Here is a 26,465-nt window from a genome sequence, read left to right as displayed (position 1 = left end):
ATTGTATACAGTGGTCGGATATCACCATTAAGTTATTTTGTGTAGCGTTTCCAATTCTTCTCCCCAATGGATAATCAAGGAGTCACGGCAGACCCTCAACTGCAGCAGTTTATCGAGATCGAGTCTCAAAAGCAGAGGTTTCAGCAGCTAGTTCATCAGATGACAGAAGTGTGCTGGGTGAGTGTGTTTCTGTCCTACTGGGCTGCGTAATGCATCCTCTTTATGAGGCTGTACTGTACATATACAGAGAGACTGACTTGCACAGTATATCCTGTCCTAGCATGCATGATCTGTGGATTTGGAAGATGTTTCATTATGTAGTTCAAGCAATTAATTTAAGGTGCTGCCCTCTTTAGTCGCGGAGCTTGTGACCCTTTGGGGTTCTTCTCGGTACGATTCCCATCCCAGCTCAGCAAATCTGAATTCATTTGAACAAATATTCAATAAATACAATACAATAAAACTGTAAAGACAAATGATTATTATTTAAAGTAGCCGTTTTTTAAATTGATTTAAATATGTAATTTATTCATGTGATGTCAAAGCTGAATTTTCAGCATCGTTTCTCCAGTCTTTAGTGTCACATGATATACAGTATAATAGGGGTGTAACGATACCCTAATTTCACGATTCGATACCACGATACTGAACTCACGATACGATATTATTGCGATACTCCAAGACATATAATAAAAGGTTAAGAAAAAATTTACTGTTGATTAAATGCTAAATTTGATATTACATTGTGGGTGTAAATGAATAGGCTTGGACAATGGTGACATCAGAATAAATATATTCATGATTCTGAACCTGAAAATTCAGAATTATTTTAGATGAATATGCTTGCACTCTGTCACTGGCTAGATATATTTAAAATCATGTAGGCCACTTTTTACTGGTAACATAAGACTTATAACATAAGTATTATCAGGACCCACTAATATTACCCCATTATTATACATTATACATGTATTATACATGTAGTTTAATGTAGTACTGACTCTGAAAACGTAAACATTTTCTCACAGGGTAATTTTTATTTTGGGTGAACTATCCACGATACATATTGTTGCATTTTTGTATTGTGATATATTGTGACAAAATATATTGTTACACTCCTAATATATATATATATATATATATATATATATATATATATATATATATATATATATATATATATATAATTCTTAGATGAATAGATAATTCAAAAGAACAGCATTTATTTGAAATATAAATATTCTGTAACAACATAAAGGTCTTTGCTGTCTTACTGCATCATTGCTGAATATATATTTACTTAATATTTATTTGTATATTAATTGCTAATTAAGAGCTGTATATCTTGTTCATGCAATATACATACATACACACACAAATTCAGTAAAGTCATCAGTTGTGGGTTTTTTTTAGAGCTCATAGTGTGTTTGTCTTTGCAGGAGAAGTGCATGGATAAGCCTGGTCCAAAGCTCGACTCCAGGACAGAGGTGTGTTTTGTAAACTGCGTGGAACGATTCATCGATACAAGTCAATTCATCCTCAACAGACTAGAGCAAACTCAGAGGAGTAGAGGAACATTCTCAGAGACCATGACAGACTAGTAGAACTTCAGCCACTTATTGAGGATTTGTCATGCCAACAAAAACTGTGAGGCAACCGCTATATACAGGATTCAGTTAATTTCTCAAAGACAAAAGTGCCTCTTTTTGCTCTATTATTTTGAAGGCTGTGTATTCGAAATCAAATGGATGCATGTACAGTCCCATAGAAAGCCCTATTTATTACCATCGATATAATTGACATTTCCCAGTTCTAAGATTTTGGTATGAAAACGAGTACATATTGTGGATCCCATTGTACAGATTTGATCTGGAGTTGAGGAGGAGGCTCTGCATTTCACTTTCGTCAAAGTACATTTCCAAGTATACAATGCATCGTCTTACTGGGATTGTTTCAAGATCTGTGGCTTATACAGTGTCTGTTGAAATGTGAACTTGAAATAAAAAGACAACATACTCACTGCAGTTTATTAATATGATGTGAAAAAATGTCACAGGGGAAAGCAGAGTTCAAGTTAGAAAATGCTCAAGCTCCTTAAATAAATACTAATGAGACTTCTTAGAGGTTTCGGTGTGCTATTTATTAAAATAGCTTAGCAGGCACTATGTACATAGAATATATATAGAAAACAATGCACCACCTCTTAAGTTCAGTTGCTGCTTAAGAAAACATTTTTCAAATATACAGATATGTTCCCGAACACCAGTATAGGACGTTTACACTACGTTCAAAAGTTTGGAGTCAGTACATTTTCATAAAAAGAGTAAAAAGAAATGATTACTTTAATCAGCAAGGATGCATTAAATTGATCAAATGTGACAGTAAAGACATTTATAATCTTACAGAAAATGTATTATAAATGCTTTTAAACTTTTGAACTTTGCCATCACCGGAATAAAATCAATTTTAAAATATATTAAAACAGAAAACAGTACTTTTAAATTGTAAGAATATTTCACAATATTACTGTTTGCTGTATTTTTGATCATATAAATGCAGCCTTGGTGAGCATAAAAGACTATATTTCAGAACAATCAAAAATATTTTACCGACCCCAAACTTTTGAATGATAGTTCATAAGAAGTCAAGCACATTGTATTAAATAATATTGTGTATTTATGGAACAGATGAGGCATTGAATATTAAAGGTTGTATCAGTGATTTCAGGCCCAAATTTTTTTGTATCACATTCATCTAATCTTTCTTAACGATCCGCTAGCTGCCCGCCCCATAAGCATGCCGTCAAAAAAACGCGTCTCTGTAGGCCGCCTAGGCTCTGAGATCTGCACACAAAAACAAGTGGTTTCACCACTTATTAGGTTAGGTGGCCTACAGAGACGCGTTTTTTGACGGCATGCTTATGGGGCGGGCAGCTAGCGGATCGTTAAGAAAGATTAGATGAATGTGATCATTTTTTGGGGGGCCTGAAATCACTGATACAACATTTAAGCTGATAAATTTAAAGTGCTTGATATGAATGTAATCATATGCATATCCTAAACAATGCTGGTTTGGTCATAGAATAAATAATGTAACATTTAACAAGATTGTACAGCAGATTTTTAAACATTATGCTGCTACTTCAGGATTTTGTATTTAAAACAAGTGACTGGGCACATCATCGTTACTCTGAAAATATCAACAATGTGAAACTAAAAAGAAATATTATAGATGGAAAATATGTAAGAAGTATCTTGTATACTAAAACACACGCACACACAAAATGCAAATTAAAGTACTCTCACAGTATTAATGGTTTGCAAAGTATGCTTGTAGTAAATCAGTATTTTTGCTAATAATATTCTAGATAAACAATGTACCATTGCTCCTCTTGTCTAAACTCTCTGGAAAAAAGCCATTTGCACTTCTTTCCTTAGTCAGATTGCTTTCAGCCACAGCAATCGTCACGTCGGTTGGCAAAGCCACGTACGGTTGGCTCCACGTGTTGCCTTGAGGTCCACGGTGCAGATATAAAGGTAGAGAATCCAAGTTAAAGTTAATGTCCTTGAACGCATGGAGAAGAAAAATGCCAATGATGATGGTAAGAAAGCCACTAACAGTCCCAGCAGCCCCATCGGTGGACATTCGAAGCCACTCCTTAAACAAGATGGCCGAACAAGCCATGACGGATACAGTAAAGAAGACATAATAAATAGGTGTAACTATAGAGGTGTTGAAAATGTCGAGGGCTTTATTAAGGTAGCTTATCTGGATACTGATGCAGATCACAAGACATATGAGCAGAGCCCAAAACAGTGGCTCTTTCAGAACAGCTGTACCAGCGAACAGCTCTTTGATCCCAATGCCAAGGCCTTTCACACAGGACACAGATAATGAACCAATCACCGAGCAGATGAGGATGTACACCAGCACATTTTTCTGACCATAGCGAGGTGCGACAAATAAGATCAGGGCCAGGCTACTCACGACAATGCAGACAGCAAAAGCGATGAATCCTGTGATACATGCAAGAAAGACGACCGTTATAACAGAGCTCACAGGGGGCCATGGTGTACTTGTAAATTAGGGTATCTTTGGTATCCACAGTGTATTTGTAAATTAACCTGGATCTTTGAGTTTCTCTGCCATTGCTGTCAAAGAAGCAACCTCTTCCTCTTGTGGAGCATGGAGCACCATTACTGTGGAACCGAAGATGCAAAGCAAACAGCCAATTTTCCCATGGATATTCAGCCGCTCACTCAGGAAGTATGATGAGAGCACAGCACTGATAAAAAAAAAAAGAAGGTTGTACATTCAGTAAAAACATATTTTAGACGAAGAATTAATGTTCTGTTGAGACTGTACACACCTGTACAACCCAAGTGTGGGGCCAATATGATTTTTTTAAAGAAATTAATTTAAAAATAAATGTATTCAGCAAGGATGCATTAAATTAATCTAATAGTACTAATAAAGACTTTTATATCATTACAAAACAAATGCTATTTCAAATAAATACTGTTGTTTTGAACTTTCTATTCATCGAAGAATCCTGAAAAAATTTATCATTCGACAAAAATATTAATCAGAAAAATAAATAAATTATAATAAGCAATATTTCCTGGGCACCAATTCAACATATTAGAATGAATTCTAAAGGATAATGTGATACCGTAGACTGCTGAAAATCTTACTGACCCCAAACTTTTGAACAGTAGTGTATTTCTGACTGCAATTAAAGTTATAATTTTTGAAAGGTGGTGTACACTACTAGGTACATTTACCTGACCAAAACGCTCAATGCTCCCAGGGGTGTTACTAACGTAGCAGGTGCAAATGCGTAAGCTGCAAAATTTGCTGCCTCACCTATTCCCACTAAAAATAAAATACATGACAAGACAAAAGATTGTTATTAGGGTGTTCATAATGACATATTAATGTGTACTGTGTAGAAAGCAATCTCATTACAAAGATCTATAAATCCACATACACTGATAATATTTACATGCACATCTGATCAAGGTCCATATTCTGGTTATAATTCAGTTTTACTTATGACAAATAAATACATAAAATGATAATGCCATACTTAATATAAGCCCTGCCCACCACAACCATTCTTTCAGGTATGCATATCCACCTTGACCTAAATAGTGGAGAGAAGAAATCTGATTAGACAGCACAATAAAAGGAAATAATAATAATGTCAAAAGCATAAAAAAAAAATGATGCAATTCAAATACTGTATAATGAAGTATTGCGCAATGGTACTCGGTAAATTTCAATCACCTACCTGCTCTAGTAGAGCCCCTTTTTGCCAGACGTAAAAGCCCTTTCTTTTTCAATATAAAACTGCCACCGATGAAGACAGTGGAACTTACAGCAAGAGCCAAACCAATGTAGAAGTCAGTGCGGTTTGCAGCATCCATCTGAACGCAGTTATAATAGAAGAACTAGATATTACAATTGGCTATTAGATATTTTAGTTACATCGGCGGGTCTGGCTAAAAAAAACCTAGTGAGCTGCCTACCTAGATAGCATTTTTGGGCATAGTAAAAGCACAGCTTTCTGTCTAGGTAGGCAACACACTAGTTAAAACAGCCACAGAATATAATAGGAAGCAAATCATGTGACTCATGTGACTCCTGCTTTTCACATCGCCAGTACTTCAAAGCAATATACAACATGAGATTTCATTGTAGACTATTTGTTTATCTGCTCTAAACATTTATAACGAAAGTAAATGCATGATCACAGCATTTTCAAAGAGAGAAAGCAACTTTTTAGAATGATGTAGATAGATTTTGGTTACCGCACTAAGCTATGTATTTTACACTAGGCGGCATTGTTGTTTCATGTTACGGTTCATATTAAGATTTAAGACTATATTTAAAAGACTATTGAAATATAAATAATTTTAAATTGACTAACCTTGCATTCGTATCGTCCATCGGTGGCAGTTACGTCTCGTGTGCATAAACTTCCTGGTGAAGTGAATGTAACCCTGGTTGCCAGATATTGTTATTAACTTCCCTATTGACAGTCTCCTGCCCTGTCTGTCTGGACATTTTGGGGAATTTATCTTTTCTTTAAACGAAACCCTTCTGTGACAGATGATACTCTCTATGGTTTATACATATTTAAACTGAATTTGGTGAAACTATTATTATATCAAATGTCTGCTTCTGAAACTCCTCAAGTGTGTAAACATTAATATAAAGTGTTTCATTTTTATCCTTTTCCACAGTTTAAAATCAGCAGTTTGTATTTTACAGTTGATAAAATAAAAATAAATACATTGGTAACACTTTACAATAAGGACAACTTTACACTTTACAATTACAATTTGTTAACATTATGTACTACCTAACATGAACTAACAATGAACGAATACATTTGTTACAGTATTTCTTAATATTTGTTCATGTTAGTTAATACAAATACAGTCATTCATTGTTTGTTCATGTTAGTTCACATTAACTAATGTTAACAGATACAACTTTTGATTTGAATAATGTATTAGTTATACTGAAATTAACTGATTAGTAAATGCTGTAGAAGTATTGTTCATTCTTAGTTCAGGTTAACTAATGTAGTAAACTAATGTTAACTAATGAAACCTTGTTGTAAAGTGTTACTGTGGAAATTAATGTTGGAGGCTAGTTTGGACCAGGCGGGGAGAGATAAGACCATTTTATACTTCTTTAATGTAGAAAACTTTTCATTAAAATGATGTTTGAATGTAAAAGAATCTTCACTCTTAAATAAGTGTTTACTGACATTAATGGTGACAAATGCATGTAATTTGAATAGGAATAAAAGAGTATGACTAAAACCAGTGGAGCCAGAGGAATACTGCAAACTGCTCTCATTTTATTCAGTACACAGATAGATGAAAAAGAGACAAAGTTTAGTCCATAATTAAATATCCATCAGATTTCAACCACTGGAGATAACGTGATTTGAATAAAAAAAATATTTACACTACAAGCCTGGAAGATTTCTAGAGATTGTTTTACTAAAGTTTAGCTACTTCTATATTTTTGTATATCAATACACAGCCACAGTCATTATGTACAATACAGTCCTACATTTTTATTGTTGTTTCTGCTGGTTATTATAAATAATTGCAATAATATTAAAGATAGCTTTTGATTTATATATGAAACCGAGGGAAGGTTTATAGACTAAATACAACATAGCTTGTAAGACTGCAATGTTAAATGAGAAATCACATTCCAATCTCCTTTTTTTTCTAGCAATGTTTTAAACTCAAACTAAATTATCAAAGACATGTGTAATACAGCATTCACATTATTGGGTTCTTAGTTGAAAGAAATTAATTGAGGAGGTTATTCAAGACAAGTTACATAATGATTCTTTCAATTGCATATGGTTGACTGTATCGTTAATGTTCAAGGGTTCACAGTATAGTAATGTCGATTACATGTTGAAAAGCAAATCCTTGATGGTCATGACAAGATCTACGAACGTGGGGCGCTCATCTGGTCTCTACAAAAAAGAGAGGGCATAAACTTTAACTATTTGACTTTTGTCATGTTTAAATTTGCATTAATAGATAACAGTTTTAATTCACAAAATGTTTTAACTATTAGTATAAAGCTGTGTACCTCATGCCAGCAGCTGTTCATAATGGCAAAAATTTTGTCATTGGCCATTTGTGGGCGATAAAGCCGGTGACCAGCAGAAATCTTCTCTACTATCTCTGTGTTGTTCCACCGATCATAAGGCATTCTGCCCATAGTGTATACCTCCCACATCAAAACACCTGTCAGACAAATAACAAAAGAGAAAATGAAACAGTTGGTTTGACAGAAGGAAAAGTTATGCTTGAAATGCAGTGGTAAGTGACGCACCAAATGCCCAAATATCTGACTTGCTGCTGAACTTGCAGTAAAGGAGGACTTCAGGAGGCGACCAGCGCACTGGGAACTTTGAACCAGCAGAGCTGGTGTATTCATCATCCAGAACATACCTGTATGGACAGCAATGATTTCTATGCAGAGAGAAAGTATGGCGAATTTTGCTTAAATAGTGTTGTCCGCCATGCATTCAATTACCTTGACAATCCAAAATCAGTCACTTTAATGGTTCCATTTGAGTCTACTAAACAGTTCCGAGCAGCCTATGAGAAAAAAAAAAAAAAAACATTTTGGAAATATAAATGGTAAAATATCTCTTCCAGTTGAGGAATATTTTTGTGTTACACAAACCAGGTCTCTGTGGATGTACTGATTGGCCTCTAAGTAGGCCATGCCCTCGCTGACATCTTTACACATCTCAAGGAGAAGAATACTGGAGGGATGCTGCAGGCTCTCTCGTAAGTAATTCAGCAGACATCCATTGGCAAGATATTCTGTGACTATATAGATGGGTCGTTGTTTTGTGGAGACGCCATAGAGCTGGACCAGGTTTTCGTGACAGAGTTTCCTAGTGTTATACAGCAGAAAATGATTAAAGAGAAATAAACATCAATGAAAAACAGGACATAAACACTGATAATGAATAATCAAGTGTATTAACAACTTTAATAACAATCACAGATGGAGAAACAGTACTGTTTAAAATTAAAGTTTTTGAAAGAATCTCTTACACTCACCAAGGCTGAATTTATTTAATCAAAAATACAGTCGAAATAGTAATATTGTGGAATAATATTACAATTTAATACTGTGTTCTATTTAAATATATTTTAAAATTGTAATATTTTAAAACATTTATTCCTGTGTCACATGATCCTTCAGAAATCATTCTAACATTGCTCAAGAAACATTTCTTATTATAATCAATGTTGAAAACAGCTGCTTAATATTTTTGTGGAATTTTTTTCCAGGATACTTTAATGAATAGAAAGTTCAAAAGAACATCCTTTATGTGAAATCCTTGCTGAATAATAATAATAAATAAACAAAATAAAAAAACATATTGATCCCAAACTTTTGAACGTTAGTTTCTACTTACATCATGACCTTGGCCTCCTCTATGAAGTCATCCTCCGACATTGAGCCCTCTTTGACCATTTTAATGGCCACGTCATGACGGCCTTGCCATTTCCCATACTTGACCACTCCAAACTGACCATTGCCAAGTTCTCTGATAAATGTAAGTTGACGGGGGTCAATTTCCCAACTTCCTGGAATGAAAAGTAGAGGACAATTTTAGCACGTTGTTTTAATCAACACCGTTAAGAACTCTCAGAACCATACAGCCAAATATTTACACAAATATGTTTACATTTATTTACTCAGCAGATGCATTTATCCAAAGCACTATATTCAAGGTATGCGTTTTATCAGTTCATGGGAATCAAACTTATGACCTTGGCCTTATTAGTGCCATGCTCTAACAAATATAAACTCACCATAACCCAGACCAGCAGTGCAGGGAGCGTTCTGAGCCCGATTTGACACAATGTATTTTAGTCTGCTCACTAGTCCTAAAACAGACATATTTGCTTTGATTAAATACATTTAGAGCCATCATTTGTCATTGTGTATTCACATGTGAGTAGATTTACCTGCTGCGTTGTGCTGGTGGTAATTAATAAGTTCTGGGATATTGCAAAAGTTGTGTTTCTCCGCTAGATAGAACTGGCCTTCTGCAGTGACGCATATGTTGTAGTGTCTGCAACTGCCAACAGTCTCCCTGGAGAGAGACCAGAAATGAAGTTCAATCACTTGGGATTCAAGTCAAACCTTAAATCTGTCTCACAAAGAATTTGAGAGAGCAACAGTGCAGTCCCGTGACAATTTATACAGTGTGAAACTTGAACTGTGAAAGGACTTATCCTAGTTTTGCATGGAGATATTTACATCTCTCTTCCGTAGGGTCAGTGTTCCACTTTCATTTTGATAAGTTAACCGTGAAACAAATGTGTAGCTTGATCAAACTCACCCACCAGCCTTGGAGAACACAGAGACAGTGTATTTTCCAGTGTATTTGCCCGAGTCTCTCACCAAGAAACCGCCATCTTTATTCTGTTTAAAAAAAAAAATAATTTATGAAAGATTACATTTCAGAACACATTCTGTACATTAAACAAATATAGGCTATATGCTGAATTCAAGTCGGTGTGCCAATGTTTATAATCATTTCAATGTAAAAACAAAACAAGTGATACATTTTATATGAATTCAACCTACAATATATGAAGAGTTCAGATGCAAAAGCCTCTAAGTGCCATCTGAAATTTTCTTCCAGAATGATCATTTTTATCAAAATCGTATATTTAAGTTAAATAATTTCACTTAAATGGCAATGCAAATTACCTATTAATTGTCATTTAAGTGAAATTACTTAACATAAATATACAAGCTTTATAAAAATGATCATTCTAGAAGAAAATTTCAGATGGCACTTAGAGGCTTTTGCATCTGAACTCTTCATATATATATATATATATATTCTGATGATAAATCAATTATGGTTTTGATTGCCACCACTGCTCTATACTTACTTCTGTTTTCAGTAAATTCTCTGCCTGGCTGCGGTTGATGTTCTTACAGTACCAACTACAAGATATATAGGAAATAATCTGTTAAAATGTGGTTGAACTGTGTTTATAAGATTCTAAATTGTTCACCTTTTCTAACTAGTGTAGAAGGCTGTAGTTGTCCATTTTGTTGAATGTATACTTACTCATATTTCTCCAATCCATTCAAGGCCTGAGCGATGTAGTTACTTGGGATGTAGCCTTCATGTCTGTAAACAGTGTAGGAGATCAGTAATGCTTTTCGTATCTAAGAGAACACAGTCCTGATTGCACAGCTAGTTCCACCTGACTACATATCGCCCACAGCCTGTAAAAGTTTCCCCAGATATGCAAATAATTCGACAGCAGTTCATGTGTTTATCAAATGCATTCTCCATTAGCACATATAGAGAATCTTGATGTCTACAACAGATAGATCATGCATTACAACCCAGTGAAAAATAAATATACTAAAATGTATTTGAAATACATTTATTTTATACTAAGTATACTACAAATACATTTACATATTTATGTACTTTATTTAAATGTCCTTTTGGTATGCTAAATTGATATACTTAAAGTCTACTAAATTGGAACTTATTTTCGACTTAATGCACTTTGGTTATCCAGAAATAGTGCTAAAGATATACTTATACATACTATTCCAAGTATACTCTGGTACACTTTAAATATTTTATTGTATTATTATTATGAAATATTGAAATATTTTGTTTAATGACTGATATTTTACAGAGATCATACTATCCTTACTAATAGTGGTATTAAACATTTTAGGCTTAATATTAAGAAATGTGCATTGTGCAATAAAAAGTACTCCAAATAAAGTTTCATTAATTAATCATATTTATATCAGCAAGTCTCAAGCAATATATGAGTAAATATGTTAATGGGTTTGCAGTATACTTAGTATGAAATAAATGTATTTTAAATACATTTTGGTATAGGGATTTTTCACTTGGGTAGTCATATACTAATTCATTTTGCAGTCTCTTACCCATATTTATCTCTGGCTTTAAACCAATTGGGATCGTTGATTTCTAAGAGTGTGTACTCCTCATCTTTTCTCAGCTCTAGGTCATGGGGAGTCACTGGTGCATACTCATATTCAGCTATAACAGTCATGCCCACACTGAAGCCTGGGGGGACCATGGGTGGTTGGGGGGGCAGAGGCCTGGGTGGCATTTCCTAAAGCAGGACAGTAACACAGATCATTTCTAAAGGATAAATCTGATTGTGCATATATTATCACTGACTGGATAGACTGGTAACTGACCTCCTCAGGTGTTGGTGGAAGAGGCTTTCTGGAATCACGATTCTTGGAACCTCTTTTGAAAACCCCTTAGAAGAAGGGAAAGAAATATTGACATGCATTGAATAAATATAAATGCAGTTTAATTAGCATATTACATATTGAATTGATGATGCAATGATGCCTTGTTGAATATGGTTGGAAATCGCAAATAATCTTTATTGTGTCATTATGCTATGTTGTTCAGTTAAACTCTCTGAGTAGCCTACTTTTAGGAAATAAATATTTGGAAGAAAGACCATTCCATTGTCAAATGATGAGATAATTTAGAGGTGGCATAAATGCAAAACAATAAGGGATAGTTCACCCAGAAAATGAATATTCTGTCATCACTTACTCTCATGTCATTCCAAACCTGTATGACTTTCTTTCTTCTGTGTAGCAATGTTTTTCATTTTTGTCCATACAACAGAATTACTGTAATTATGAGATGACAACATGTGACGTTTTACGCTGAGCTGAGCTCAAAAGCATCGTGAGCAGAGACCATTGGTGGCAATGGTTATACGATCTTGGCCTACGATGCTTTTGAGAAACGCAGCCCAGACTGGTTGTGCTATGTTTTTTATTCATTAAGAATAACTGGCTTGTAAGAGTCATTCATTGGGGGTCGGATTACAATGGTCATGCTGAGCAGTTTTGCGCTGTAGATTCAGTAGTTGCCGATGTATTTCGGGGAAACACTGTGAGAAGATTGCTGTACGAAATTTCTTCAGATTCGGCAGAAAAATCAACCTGTGAGAACTGTTACCGGACCCGAACGTTCTGAACTTTATTGTTGAAGTGCGGCAGCAGTGTTCTAATTTATTTTCACACTCTAGTTTTACAGACCTCCATTTTTGGTCTCCAGCACCCTGCAGCCCATGGCCTGCTTCACCTCCTGCTGGCAACACTTCCACATGCCATCTTCCCAGAAGCACGGGTGGTACTTCTGCATCAGGTCCTTGTTGAACCGCACCACTTTAAGACAGGTACATTGGAAACCATTTACATTGAATAAACAGAGTTTTGCATAGGACTTGCATGTTGTGTTATGGGAAACATTCATACTTTTCTCTTTATCTTTTCTATAATGTAGTCCACATAAAGGTGGCTCACTAATTTGAATGGACTTTGTGATAATGACTTAAAATAAATAGGCTACTGACCATTTTTTAGTTCATGTATCCAGTGCGTGCGAATTTGATCTGACTTTGCAAATATATAAAGGGGACCTTCGTCATAGATTATCTGTGAGAGAAAAGAAAAATACATCACAATACAAAGTTATATAGGCTATGACTTTGGCCTATAGATGAACTGTTGTATTTCAACATAATCTATTATTGCCAAATATTTCCTTTTTCTTTTGTAGCTTAAAGGGATAGTTCACCCAAAAATGAAAATTCTGTTATCATTTACTCACCCTCAAGTTGTTCCAAACCTGTAAGAATTTCTTTCTTCAACAAAGGAAGATATTTTGACGAATGTCGGTAATCAAACAGTTGATGGGCCCCGTTGGTTAATGGTGCCCCACAACTGTTTGGTTACAAACATTCTTCAAAATATATTTTCTTGTGTTCAGCAGAAGAAAGGAAATGTATAAAGGCTTTGAACAACTTAAAGGGATAGTTCACTTTAAAATGAAAATTCTGTCATCACCCTCATGTTGTTTCAAACCTTTATGAATTTCTTTCTTCTGCTGAACAGAAAGGAAGATATTTAGAATAATGTCAGTAACCAGGAAGTTTCTGGGTCCCATTGACTTCCATAGTAGGAAAAAATATATACTATGGAAGTCAATGGGACCCAGAAACTGTCTGGTTACTGACATTCTTCTAAATATCTTCCTTTCTGTTCAGCAGAAGAAAGAAATTCATACAGGTTTGAAACAACATGAGGGTGAGTATATGATGACAGAATTTTCATTTTAAAGTGAACTATCCCTTTAAGGGGGAGTAAATGATCATTTTAAGCGTTAATCTGAAAACTGAAAACCACAAAATGTTGTTGTCTGACATTCATTTCCTGGTGCTCTTTCTGTTTGTCGGTGGTCTAAAGATGGAAAATTCAACTTTTTGTGCTTAGTTGCTGAAGCTAGCTAGCCTATACATACAGTGTTTTTGTCTGCCTAGCAGTTTTACAGTCAGCACCTGTTGAGTTCTGTTGTTCCTCTGATTTCAGACTTTGAAGAGGAAAGGTTTCACTTCTGCTCCATTACTCTTAGCCTCTTATCATGGTTGAAATCCTGAGCAGTGTCAGCTATCAGCTCAGTACTGTTTCAATGTTGTTAGCGCATATATTTACTAGACAGCTAAAGCTGAAACTTATAGTACAGATACAGCGACACTTATTTCAAATTGAAAAGGAAGACATGATTATATTCAATATATTAATGAGGGAAGTGGAAGTAACATGATTGCAGTAAATACACATAGAATGCACATTAAAATGTTTATAAATTTTCACATGACCAATGTAGAGTTCCCATTGAAGTTGGTGAACAAGAATGTGTAGTCTTGAATGGTTTTAAATGTCTTAGTATTTGTAGAGACCCACCTGAAATGGGAAGTGTCGGTCAGGAGGAGCGGTGTCTTCTGGTAAAACAACCTCCACACATTTGATCTTTTCAATGTCCACATAACCCTTCAGGCTTTTCCGCTTCTAAACAGTCAGTAGGATTATTATATATAAAAAAATATATATATAAAAAAAGTACATATATTAAAGTCACAATGTAACAGAAGTAGCGTCAGATCGTTTCTTCCATATTGTGACGTACATCCAAGTGAAATGGATTATTGAAAATAAGGTCAATAAGATGCATTTTGAAAATAGATAGAGTGAATTTCCAATTCATGTCAAAATAAAGAGTTATTTTCCTAACATCTACTGTTATGGTAAGAAAATGTCAAATACATGCATACCCCTTTTTCGACGTCATAGTCGTAGTAGGATATTTTGTCCTGAGTGAGTACAAACAGCCTTTCTTTGAAGTTTAAAGGTGAGGTCTTCTTCTTCTGCTGGGACCGTTTTATAAAAATATCCTCCAGAATGCTGTCTGGCATGCTCATTTTTTTTATCTGTGTGTATTTAGGGGGAAAAAACAAACTGTCATGTTGAATATATTTCATGTATTCATCTTTGATTTCATATAGTTCACTTTTTGAGTGATGAGTAACAATTGGTGTTGGTACATATGTATTTACAATAGTGCTGTCAAATCGATTAATCGCATCTAACATAAAAGGATGTATATAGCTATATGTTTGTGTGTGTGTGTGTGTGTGTGTGTATATGTATGTATATATATACACACACACACACATATATTTAAAAACTTTTATGTTAGATGCGATTATTCACGATTAATCGATTTCACAGCACTGGTATTTAGCATTTAAATATGTAAATATTTATTTGGTTTTGTTCATTTATTTGATGTCCCCTGCAGTCAAACCACTCTGCTTCCACATGTTAGTATCCAACTGTTAGTATCTAATGATAGCACTTCTGCTACATCCAGTTTTCCAACAGATCTGTACAATGATTTTGCTTGTCTGAAGCTAAAGGTGGATTTATTAGGCGGGCCGTGTCTGATTAGAAATGGTTTGCATGTGTCCTCCTGTCAGTGTCAATGACATCCTTTGTTGCCAATATTTCCTCCTGTAGATCATGAATGCTTCTTCCTGCTCTGATCTAAGCTGTGAACCTACAACCACACACATCAAGTACTTTTCTACAAACCAAAACTGAACATTCACATCCATCCCTCCTAAAGGCCTGCGTCGTAGTTTAATGCAATAGCGAGAGGTCTTGGGAACAATATTCTTATTCAGTATTGAAGTTTGAAATATTTATGTAGGCAGTACAAAACAAATACATCGCACTACTTTTTGACATTCATCCACAACATCATAAGGGCCCCATTGAATCCAGTAAATGGATGAGAAAGAATGCATTGAGGAAAAAAAAAGCATTTGTTAATCATTGAATGACCTTTTTGATGAACTTTTTAACTGAATACAGCTTTTAGGTTTGTACTACAATCACTAACCTAATGTAACTTCACACATTTACATGAGTCAATAAAGATTAGCCACTACAAGGTTGACTGTTTTTTGCTTAAAACCTTTTTAATATCCTAATATCTTTCTTGTATTCTGATTAAAAGTGCCATAAATAACACGATTTACTCCAGAGAAGCATTTGGTAAAGTTACCTGTATCTCAGTGTCCTTTAAAACATCTCTGTTAGTTCTGTTCATCACTTTCAGTGCCTCTGCAATAAGCTTCTCTCACATAGCTGTTAAATGCTGAGTTGTCTGTGCTCTGTGGTAAAGAAACTAAACTGCCTTTTTTTAACACCATGCAAGCATTTCCTGGTTTCTTCTTCTGCCACCACCGCCGTCTTTTGACACCTTAAAAAGCTTGTCACAAAAAGTTTTTGTTCAAATCTTTTTATAGTATGTGACAAATACGAACATCACCGGCACTTTATATTTGAGTCGATACTATATCTTAATAATTTACTATTAAAATGGCACAAGTATCTGCTGCTGTATTAAACACACTCTACACCTGGGTGATAATGGTGTGGGTTTGGTGTTGGTTTAGTATGTCAGGACTACAGTGCACAAGTATTGGTTATAGCAGCATTGTTTACCATGAAAGCTTGACAACTTTTTCAAAGGGCAGTGACTTATAAGACTTCATACAGGGAAGTTGCATCAATGTTGATCTGTGATACAGAGGAAGGGGAAACAGTTCGTATCGGCATCAGTAAGCCGTACGAGTCAGATAATTACTGTTAAGCTTGTCTCTGTTTCACATCAGGGTTTTTTTCCAGGCAGATGTTGCACAAGTGTAACCATTTGTTGATTGAACCTATACTGCTTAAAAATGTCCTATAATACTGTCAGGGCAGGTGCATCTTAATTTTAAGCCAAATCATACATGTTTATGATGCATTGCTATTTGAAAATGTAGCATACACACATGAATGTACTCCCTATGGTTAGCAGTTTAAATACTTGCTTTTCATTGAAAGTGATGTTGAGCAACAGGAACCTTCTAGAGTGTCCTGCGACTGTAAGGTTCCTGAATGATAAGTATGCAAGTATAGCTTATGTTTGGAGGGAGGGAACTGCATGGGCAAAAGATAGACTGCCACATTATACCACAATTTATCTACACCTCTGTGGTTCCAATGGTTCATATTTTGCTTATTCACTTGGCTCATTTAAACTCAAATGCAACATTTAGTTATTTTAAGCAATGTTATGCTTATTGTTTTCAATTTATTTGTATAGCGCTTTATATTGTTACACTCAGAAAAAAAGGTGCAAAAGCTGTCACTGTGGTGGTAACTTTTCAAAAAGTACAACTTTGTACCTAAATGGTACATAACCCTTTTGAAGGGTACTGTCCCATTGACAGCTTTTGTACCTTTTTTTCTGAGAGTGTGAAGCAGCTTTTTTCTGAGAGTGTGAAGCAGCATGAGACATAATTCAATTCAAATAGTGTGATTATTCAGCTGAAGTCAGTTCAGTGTTGATTCAGTTCAGTTCAATAACGGTAAAATGATTAATTGAGTTCAATTCAACTATAAGCAGCTCTACATAAGACAGTAGTGTCGTTATTCACTGTGAGTCAGTTCAGTGTTAATTCAATTCAGTTCAATAACTGAAATGAATTTTGAAATGAAATTTGTCAATATATGAAACAAAGTTGATTCAGCTATAAAGCAGCTCTGAAGAAAATGGTGAAGAAAGTGGTGTCATCATCCAATTTTCTATATGTCCTAATCATTTTATTAACAACCTGTATTCATTACTTCAATGAGCTCATTGTTTCTGCCTTAAAAGTAATACATTGTCTAAGTTAATACAATGTTAGCTAACTGTGTGATTTGTATATGTACATTTCTGAAATCCATTACTCGGACAGTCACTTCTGATAACAGTTCACTCTAAATTGTAATGTAGACATAGATTTTCTGTAAAGCCGCTTTAAAATTATGTTTTGTGAAAAGCGTCATACAAATAAATCTAAATCCATCTCATTGCAGTTCAAGTTTTTTCTTATCCTACTATATAGCCTACTAAATGTCCCAAATGATGATGAATGACATTAGAATATGACAGTAAATGTTATTCGATGGAATTTGAATTTGCATCCGTGTACATCACTGAGATCCACCAAAATGGACTATTTTCATTATGTGATGTACAAATGCAAAGCATAGATGTTAGATATTGTCTGACTGCATTGCCCACAAAGGTGTGTAGGAGAATGGACATTTGTTTAAATGTTAGTTATGAATATTACAATGTTAAAAAAAAAACAGGACTATGTCCACTACAAACAATAAAGAGGATTCCCTTAAATAATTATAATAATAATTGATAAATATGAGTTTTAATGACCAATTAGTCCCCCCATATCTTCCATGTTTGGCTACTTTCTTGCTAAAACACTGGAACATTCTGGCTGAAAGAGGTGACGCGCATGTCTCCAATATAAAAACACTAGCCTGATCTTGTTCTGTTCGTATTTGGTCACTTATTTTGGATTTCACTTTGAATAAAAGCATCTTCTACATGAAGAAATATAAATGCATAAAAGCTGCACCCTATAAATAACCCTCATTAATAATATTTAAACCACTGTGGTATATGCTGTGGTATATAACAATTTAATGTGTGATTAGTTTCACTATCAATTCATTTTATATTACTGCATATCATCTTCTATTGTAAGGTAAATGCACTATTGATTCGCCCTTGTGCAAGATTTGTAAGCAGGATCCATTTAATTAAGTATATAGGAATGTTGCATGAACCCCTATATAATATTATGTGGAATTTTAAATATTGATGACTTATTTGAGATTTATTTATTATTTATGTACTGTACTGATAACTGTAATATTCTTGTTAAGTTATTATTATTATTATTTTTACTCGTGCAACATTATTTTTGTAGATGTATTTTTTTAGAAATGTACTCATAATATTATTATTATGGTAACACTTTAGAATAAGGTTTCATTTCTTAACATTAGTTAACTACATTAATTAACAAGAATGAACAAAACTTCTACAGATTTTATCTTAGTTAATGTTAATTTCAACATTTACTGATACATTATTAAAATAAAAAGTTGTATTTGTTAACATTAGACAATGCACTGTGAACTAACATGAACAAACAATGAGTAGTTGTATTTTTAACTAATGTCAACAAAGATGAATAAATACTGTAATAAAATATATTGCTCATTGTTAGTTCATGTTGGTTAATACATTAACTAATGTTAACAAATGAGACCATATTGTAAAGTGTTACCATTATTATTGTTAAGTTATGTTGGTTTCCTTACATAGATCAGTAAAGTTAAACAATAATTATTATTTAAGGTGCAAACAGCATTGCACAGAAAAGAAAGAGGAGCTAAAATAGATTAGTTAAGCCAATTTAAGGCACCATCATGGAGTGTCCCTCCATTACATTGTATTTAAACTTAGGGTTAGATTAAGCCAGGATTAGGACTTAGTTAAATTAGGATATTTAAGTAGCTTTTATAAACATGCATTAGATAAAACATTACTGGTTATACAGCATTACTACATGGCATATTTTAAGACATGCCAGTGCAAATTACTTTCAGTTAAAGCAGCTCAAACGTGCATTTTACTCTGGGACTAGACTTAAGCCTTGTCTGTGAAACCGGGCATTCATTTGTTTGCTATGGTTAGTCTCTTTCTATCTTTTCAAGCAACAACATTACTCAACGTCTGACCAGTCACAATTAATGGCAAATTACACAATCTTACTCTTTGACAGAGGAACAGTTTTCGGCTAATAAAGAAACCTAAGATACCTTACCTAAGTTGTGTTTTATCCACTGTGATCTGGCACCAGGATGAAACCAGTCAGACTGAGTGCAGGTTATTAAACTGGACTGTGAATGTGATCAACACTGGACAAAACTCCACCCAACCACAGGACTCCTGTTACTCAGTTCCCCTTTTGCTTCCTGCTCATTTTCATACTGTCGCTCATGCAGGGCTGCTGTTAACACTTTCACGCAGTCTGTTGATACACAAGTACGCTGTATCTAACCACAGTTGAAAAGTCCAGGGGTCAGAAAGTAAGAAGTCCTGCCCTATGTTTATTCCACCCATGAACTCAGCCAGTTGATTTCACTAATTAGTTCTTTCTCCTGGCTGAAAAAATGTGCTAATTAGCAAATCCAGGTGATTGGAACAAAATACTGAGGAGGTCTTTTACTTTCTGAACCTGGACTTTACACCTCTGGATCTACCTGACCTGTTCACAACTCTGATGATCAGTTGGAGAAGGCTGAATCCGATTGATATAAAGCCTGCTATGGACTCTTTCGAAGAATAAGACAATTACAGATGGTTTCTAAATTGTTGTAGCACCAAATATTCACAAAAAAAGTGCATGAAATTTGGATGGTTTGAATGTTTTAATTGTTGTTACCAATAAAATAAGTTAATGTACATAATGGCTTGATTTTAGTGGACACCTTAGTTTTGGACTCACTTGTCAACCATGCATGTACAAAATCCATAATTCCAAAAAACCTTTAGGTGATTTTTGGTCATATGCCACAAAACCAATTAATGCAAGTGTGGTGGACAGGAATGAACCCTATGACCCACTTTTTCTTTTTCTTTCTATGATCCACTTGGCAAACAAGTCATGTGCCTCCAAAACACATGGTGGCGCTATTACATAATGTATTCATGAACTATAGCAAATGAAATTTGTTATATTTATGACTTGGTTAAAGTTATTTATCTTTGTTATTAAAACACAAACTCATTAGTTATTGGAAAGGCATTGAGCTTTTTTAAATAAATTGAAAATTTTGGTGTTTTAACCAATTTTTTTGTTTAAATAAATGTTGTTGTGTAAGATAGTGTGTGCATTTATCAAGAATCAATTTAGATTTTCAACAAAGTCTGAACATAATTGTGTTTATGATTAAATTAGCCTTAGAGAGTGAAAAGTATCAAAAGTAAAGTAAAATACATTTCGTTCCAACAATGCTTTAAATTAAATTTCCACCACAGAATGTTTTCAAACACATCATGTATGATAATTTGACATTTGTTGGTACAGAAAATCTTGTGTTTTATTCCAGTCTGACCAGTGTTTGTAAGAACATGAGATTTAGATTGAGGAGATGGATATATAAACTGAAGTACAGCTTCAGAAACCTACTGATTAATATATTAAGTGTAATGTGCTTATCAGATTATAGTAATGCAAAAGTACCACTGAAATTTACACAGATGCTTTATTTGATTCACAGCAATTGCATACATTTCAGAACAAGCCCTAAGCTGCCAAATGATTTGTAAAATCCCTGAGGTTCTTTATACATGTTAAATTGACGGTGCAACCCTAAAACACATTTGATGAAGAACAGATCATGGGTGAACGAGACGATATGTTTCTGTAGTAAAGTTAATTTCTAGTGAACCGAAAACATTGATACTGGGTAATACAGGTGTGTAAAGTATAAACTCTGCGGGTGTTAGAGTTAAAGTGTGTTGTGTTTGTTTTAAAGTACAGCAAATGATATATAACTATAATTTTTTTTTTTTTATTCCTTAGTGTGCACTTAAAAAAAAAAAAAAAAAGTAAAACATGGATTCTATAGCTGTATTCAAAAGGAAGAAAATCTTAATTAAAAATATCAGGAAGTGTAACTCGATCACATTAGTGCAATAGTAAATTTTCTCTGTTTCAAAACCACTTTGCTTTGCAAATCATGTCTTCATGTATAGCTTTTGATAGGCTTGACAGTGAGAAGTGTCGTGCCTGTAGGATTGACTTGGACCATCACATTTGACAAGAGATTCTGAACACCCATTTCCTGGTACATGGGCAGGATCTGCGTTACGTTGCACTTTGGATTGCAGAGCTGCCAACTAGGCAGCGTCGCCACAGAAATGGGAAATCGGCGTGGACCACCAATCTCCTGTCTATTCATCACTGCCACGGCCAGCCTGTTGCCAGACAAGGGCCGTTCCCACACCTCAAAACGATCAGCCTGTGGACAGGGAATAAATGCATTCCAGCTGAGCTCACAGACAGATACCTTTGAAACAAATGGTAGGTTAAGACTGTAATTTGGTACTAAAGTGGGCTAAGATGCTTTACCTTTAATGTACGATAGCCCTGCTTGCCCAGAGGGTCCTGGTTAATGGCAATGATGTATTTGTTCTGCAGTAGTTCTTTGGCTTTGGGACAGATGTTTCGCAGGTCGTTGGACATCAGAAGCGGGGCAGCCATGATAGCCCACAAGGCCATCTGAGTCTGCTGCTGATCGTGGCTCAGGCCGAAGTTCCCTATGATCAGCTTAAGGCATCATCATAACCAGAAATATTATATGATTTAAAGTTGTTTGCACTGAGCTTATTTTAAATTACCAATGTAAACTTGTGATTGTGATATAACAGTAAAATGATCAGATGTTATGCTTCACACCATGTCAGGGTCATTCCATCCACCTGGTCCTGCCACTGGGACCAGGATCTTCTGATGATCAGCCGTCCAGTCCAGGATGCCCGTCACACTTGTCCACTGGTCATACACATCTCCATAGTTACGCCAGTGATTACAGGTCTTGCGAATTGCTTCATAGTCAGGCTGAAATATAAGATACAGAAAACCCTTTTCTACAAAGCAATATTTAAGAAAATTTCTACTTTATGAAGCATTATTTGAATCCACTTACAAAAATGCTAGTTTATTCTATTTAAAAGGATAGTCCAACCAAAATCTAAACATATTTCATTATTTACTCACCCTTATGTCGTTCCAAACCTGTATGACTTTATATCTTCTTCGGAACAAAAAATAAGATATTTTGAAGAATGTTGGTAACGGTGTGTTTCGGTTCCATTTTATGGATAAAAAAAATACAATGCAGGTCAATGGGATCTTAAACTTTTTGGTTATCAACATTACTCAAAAGAACTTATGAATCAGTTGCACAGAAGAAAGAAAATCATACAAATCTTGAATGACATGATTTTCATATTTGGGTGGACTATCCCATTATGGTAGCAATGTTGTGAAAGTAAAAAGTTACTTCACCTTAAATATTAAAATATCTACATGTGTCTCACCTGTTGGTGTTGCCACTCATATAATGGCCATTCACAGGAGTATACAATACTTCTGCCTGTCTGGTTTAAAGCTCTCGACATGTTCATATAACCTAAGAAACATCCAAACGGTGTAATACAACAAAGAATTTCTTACCAAAACTCAGAATATTTTTTGTAAATCCACTTACCTTCTCCCAGCTGATGCCAGTCAGGCATGAAACATCCGTCAAATTTTAACAGATCCACACCCCAATCTGCAAAGGTTTTAGCATCGATATCATAGTATCCTAAACTCCCAGGGTAGCCTGCACATGTGTTTTTGCCAACATCTGCATATACTCCCAGCTTCAGACCTTTGGCATGGACCTGAGAACACAATAAAGCTTCTTAAATATACAATCACCTTACAATTTATATTACATTAAGACAGAATTGAGTTTTACTGTGATAGAAGCAAGACAACAGTAGGGGGCGATATATAACTGACAATAAGATTTGGAGCAGCCAAGTTATGGCATATTGCTTAATGACAACTAAATCTAAATATAGTTATTGCTCTATGGAGAGTTAAGTGTATGCTAATTCACCTTTGAGATGGCATTTATGTGGACATGAAGGCATTAAAGGGATACAATTAATAATCATGTACATAATCATGTAAATCATAAAATTGCCATATATGTAACCATGTTTGCTTTTTTTCTGCCACAAACACCAAAAATGTATTATAAAATTATATTAAAATAATTAATTGATTATTTTTAATATTTTTATTTTTTATATTCCCCCCTTTTCAACATAAGCAGATATTAACCAGAGTCTTCAAGCCATCTTGCCACCGATATGATGATTTGTGTGGACAATATATTAAATATTTTACTTTCCACTGAAAATCATAAGGAGTTTACATGACATAAGGACTAAGTAGATGAAAAAAAATTCTGTCAATTCTAGGCAATGCCACATGTGAGCCAGATGCAGCCTCTTCTAGCCTTTTATGATGCCAACAAATACCCACATAATCAGCCAACTTTTTGATCCCACTGGGAAACCTCTTTGGGTCGGCCTGTAGACGCCCCTGAGCGTCCCTCTCGTGTGAGGGCCAGCAATCATCAATGCACACAAACTCATATCCAGCCTCCTTCCATCCCTCCTTCACCATCACATCTGCCATCTCCATGAACAGCTCCTCTCTGCCAGGAAACACAAGGGCAGTAGGAAGAGGGTATCATGGTTGAACATCTGCTCACTGTACGGGACAGATTGTCTGCGCGTGCAAGTGTGAAACAGCATCTGTTCTAAACAGCACTCTATGAGACCCATAAATGCCCTTTGCCCTCTTGAGTGCAGAATGAGGAGATGTATGAAAAAATTATCTTACATCACATGCTTTAGCTGTCTTGACACTCATGTGACATCAGTATTCAGGTATCTAGTTTTCTTCCTCCTCCTCATTCTCTTAGTCTCCATGTAATTCTCCAATAATACCATTTTATGCATAAAAATATCAGTTTTGCATAAATTGATTTTGGGGGATTTCACTTAATCTACTATTCGACTCCATCTACTATATTACATAACTATTTTAAAAGATTCTTGATTCCTGAGCACCACATGAGCATTTAAAATAAACTAGTGAAGGCAAAAAGGTAATTAAAACTTTATTTAATTTTTTATTGTAGGTGACCAGTCACCAGACCTGTCTCAATGCATTTTCTAACACATTCACATAATTTTTGTTTATAACAACTATGAACATTGTGTCTACTACCGATTTACCTAGTGATTCTCCTTTTTTGTCCTTTTTTAAAAACTTTTCTCATATACAATTTACTGCAGCAGAATCGTGATACAGTGAAACAATTCCATAGTATAGTCTGACATATACTATGGTACTGAATGATTACCATATTCATGTACAGACCATATATAAAATACATACTAAATAACACACTTTTCAGTAGGCCTATGCACATTTGCAGTCACGCTCACCTAATGCAGTTCTGAGGATCCGCAACACAGTCGATGTTACACATAAATCTCTCCCAATGCAACCAGCCCATGGTCGGAGTTAACGCCAGGCCATTATCCAGCGCCAAAGCAGGGACTAATAAAGACACAAGCCCGACAAAGACTATATTTGAGACACGCATGTTGGTTTGCGCTGATGAATGACTGAATCTAAAGGCAACAAGTTGTTACACTTCCGTGTTCACGGCGTATCAGTCAGGTCATGTGCAAACATGACGTCACACGCACGTTCCCACCAAAACAAATCACAAACGTAGGCTATGTATGATTTCATTTCTTGGCGCTTTATTGTATTGTGATAGTGTTTTGTCTTTTACAAACAATGAGAAATTTAAATACGCACAATTATCTGACTACTGAGGAGTTAAACGCATTAAGTTTTGACTTCTGTAATCTGTTGCACGTGTCTCAAACGCTGAAGTAAGATTTCATATATGTATTTTCTACAAGTTACAGTATAGATACATACTACTTGTCCTTAAACTGTGTAAAATACTGTCAAGTACAATTTGTGTTGTGTAGGGGTGAGTTGTGATGCTAATAGAAAACATTTTCATTATGATTTTATTATGGGAATCATAATTTGTTAAACCATTTATTAACCACCCAAATGTATAGCCTATGTGTGGGTTCAGAAGAGGTAGACTGATCAGTGTTACATGTCAGTCACGATATTTCTATTTTTTTTTAATATTATGAATCAAATTAAACAAGAGAACCTGCGATTCAGTTGGTTCCATTATAGGCTACTGTCATTAAACATCTATCAACTTGATCACAAATAAAAAAAAAGATAGACAGCATGTTACAATTCACCCTATGTTACAACACTCCGGTTTTTTACATTAGACTATTTGTTGCATTTATGTAGGAGGGCTGCACCAAAAATCGTGTTTTGTCTTAGTAGGTATAACATTTGAACTTACTTTGCAAAGGTAAAAAAAAGTATGTTTCTAAATAGTATGAATGTAGGCCTAATCCGGACGTACTACATCAGCCATGTTGTCCTTATCATGTGACCAACCAGCGTCAGTTGCATCGCTTCACCTCCATTCATAAATCCTCTTCCGTGGCTTAATGGGATAGTTAAGTGTCCATCGAAAGCGCACTTCAGAATCTCGCCAGAAGTAGTATCATCAGTGGACTTTTCGCCTACTGTTTTTCGAATACTATGTATTTGAACATACTACTCTGTTGGTGTTCTGTTTTTCGCATACTATGGGAAGTATTTGATTTCAGAAACAGCGTAGTAGGTGTTAGGTGGAAGTATAGATTGGAATGCTATTCAATCTCAGATTCATTCAGTCCTACCATCTTTTTTAGTCCGTACACCTCTGGGTTCATACCTCCTTACCTCCTGTGCTTTCGTTGTGTGCACTGAAAAAGGTGGCAGTTATAAAAGACAAAATTGACTCATTACAACAGCAATAGCAGTAGGAGTGTTTGGTGAACACTCCAGATCTTTGCTAATTTA

The 26,465-nt window shown here is 35.0% G+C and overlaps 4 protein-coding genes across 5 annotated transcripts; 1 reads left to right on the top strand and 3 right to left on the bottom strand.

Annotated features, from left to right (window-relative positions):
* Positions 1-38: 38 nt before the first annotated feature.
* timm8a (translocase of inner mitochondrial membrane 8 homolog A (yeast)) lies at positions 39-2,019 on the top strand. The gene is made up of 2 exons (XM_082177369.1): positions 39-177; positions 1,440-2,019. The coding sequence occupies exons 1-2, from the start codon at positions 67-69 to the stop codon at positions 1,599-1,601; spliced, it is 273 nt and encodes a 90-aa protein (XP_082033495.1). The 5' UTR covers positions 39-66; the 3' UTR covers positions 1,602-2,019.
* Positions 2,014-6,064, bottom strand: LOC309504321 (magnesium transporter NIPA2). Its single transcript, XM_082177366.1, has 6 exons — positions 5,933-6,064; positions 5,294-5,429; positions 5,090-5,146; positions 4,785-4,875; positions 4,125-4,285; positions 2,014-4,016 (listed from the first exon to the last, which is right to left on the bottom strand). The coding sequence occupies exons 2-6, from the start codon at positions 5,427-5,429 to the stop codon at positions 3,364-3,366; spliced, it is 1,098 nt and encodes a 365-aa protein (XP_082033492.1). The 5' UTR covers positions 5,933-6,064; the 3' UTR covers positions 2,014-3,363.
* Positions 6,065-6,854: 790 nt separating this feature from the next.
* Positions 6,855-19,843, bottom strand: btk (Bruton agammaglobulinemia tyrosine kinase). 2 transcript variants are annotated; one of them, XM_082177363.1, is made up of 18 exons: positions 19,695-19,843; positions 14,733-14,888; positions 14,365-14,469; positions 12,975-13,056; positions 12,658-12,786; positions 11,791-11,855; positions 11,512-11,702; positions 10,661-10,723; positions 10,479-10,533; positions 9,917-9,999; positions 9,540-9,667; positions 9,384-9,458; positions 8,984-9,155; positions 8,236-8,452; positions 8,083-8,147; positions 7,879-7,997; positions 7,633-7,790; positions 6,855-7,513 (listed from the first exon to the last, which is right to left on the bottom strand). In XM_082177363.1, exons 2-18 carry the CDS (start codon positions 14,877-14,879, stop codon positions 7,445-7,447), a joined length of 1,923 nt encoding a protein of 640 aa, XP_082033489.1. In that variant the 5' UTR covers positions 14,880-14,888; positions 19,695-19,843; the 3' UTR covers positions 6,855-7,444. The 2 variants fall into 2 exon arrangements, with proteins under 2 accessions (XP_082033489.1, XP_082033488.1); XM_082177362.1 differs by lacking the exon at positions 19,695-19,843 and adding an exon at positions 16,028-17,163.
* Positions 19,844-21,119: 1,276 nt separating this feature from the next.
* gla (galactosidase, alpha) lies at positions 21,120-25,184 on the bottom strand. Its single transcript, XM_082177347.1, has 7 exons — positions 24,953-25,184; positions 23,979-24,153; positions 23,149-23,326; positions 22,979-23,070; positions 22,335-22,496; positions 22,008-22,205; positions 21,120-21,897 (listed from the first exon to the last, which is right to left on the bottom strand). The coding sequence occupies exons 1-7, from the start codon at positions 25,111-25,113 to the stop codon at positions 21,622-21,624; spliced, it is 1,242 nt and encodes a 413-aa protein (XP_082033473.1). The 5' UTR covers positions 25,114-25,184; the 3' UTR covers positions 21,120-21,621.
* Positions 25,185-26,465: the final 1,281 nt, after the last annotated feature.

The sequence above is a fragment of the Leuciscus leuciscus genome (assembly GCF_965113295.1).
Source record: "Leuciscus leuciscus genome assembly, chromosome: 8".
NCBI lineage: Eukaryota > Metazoa > Chordata > Actinopteri > Cypriniformes > Leuciscidae > Leuciscus > Leuciscus leuciscus.
This window is presented reverse-complemented; position numbering and strand designations above follow the sequence as displayed.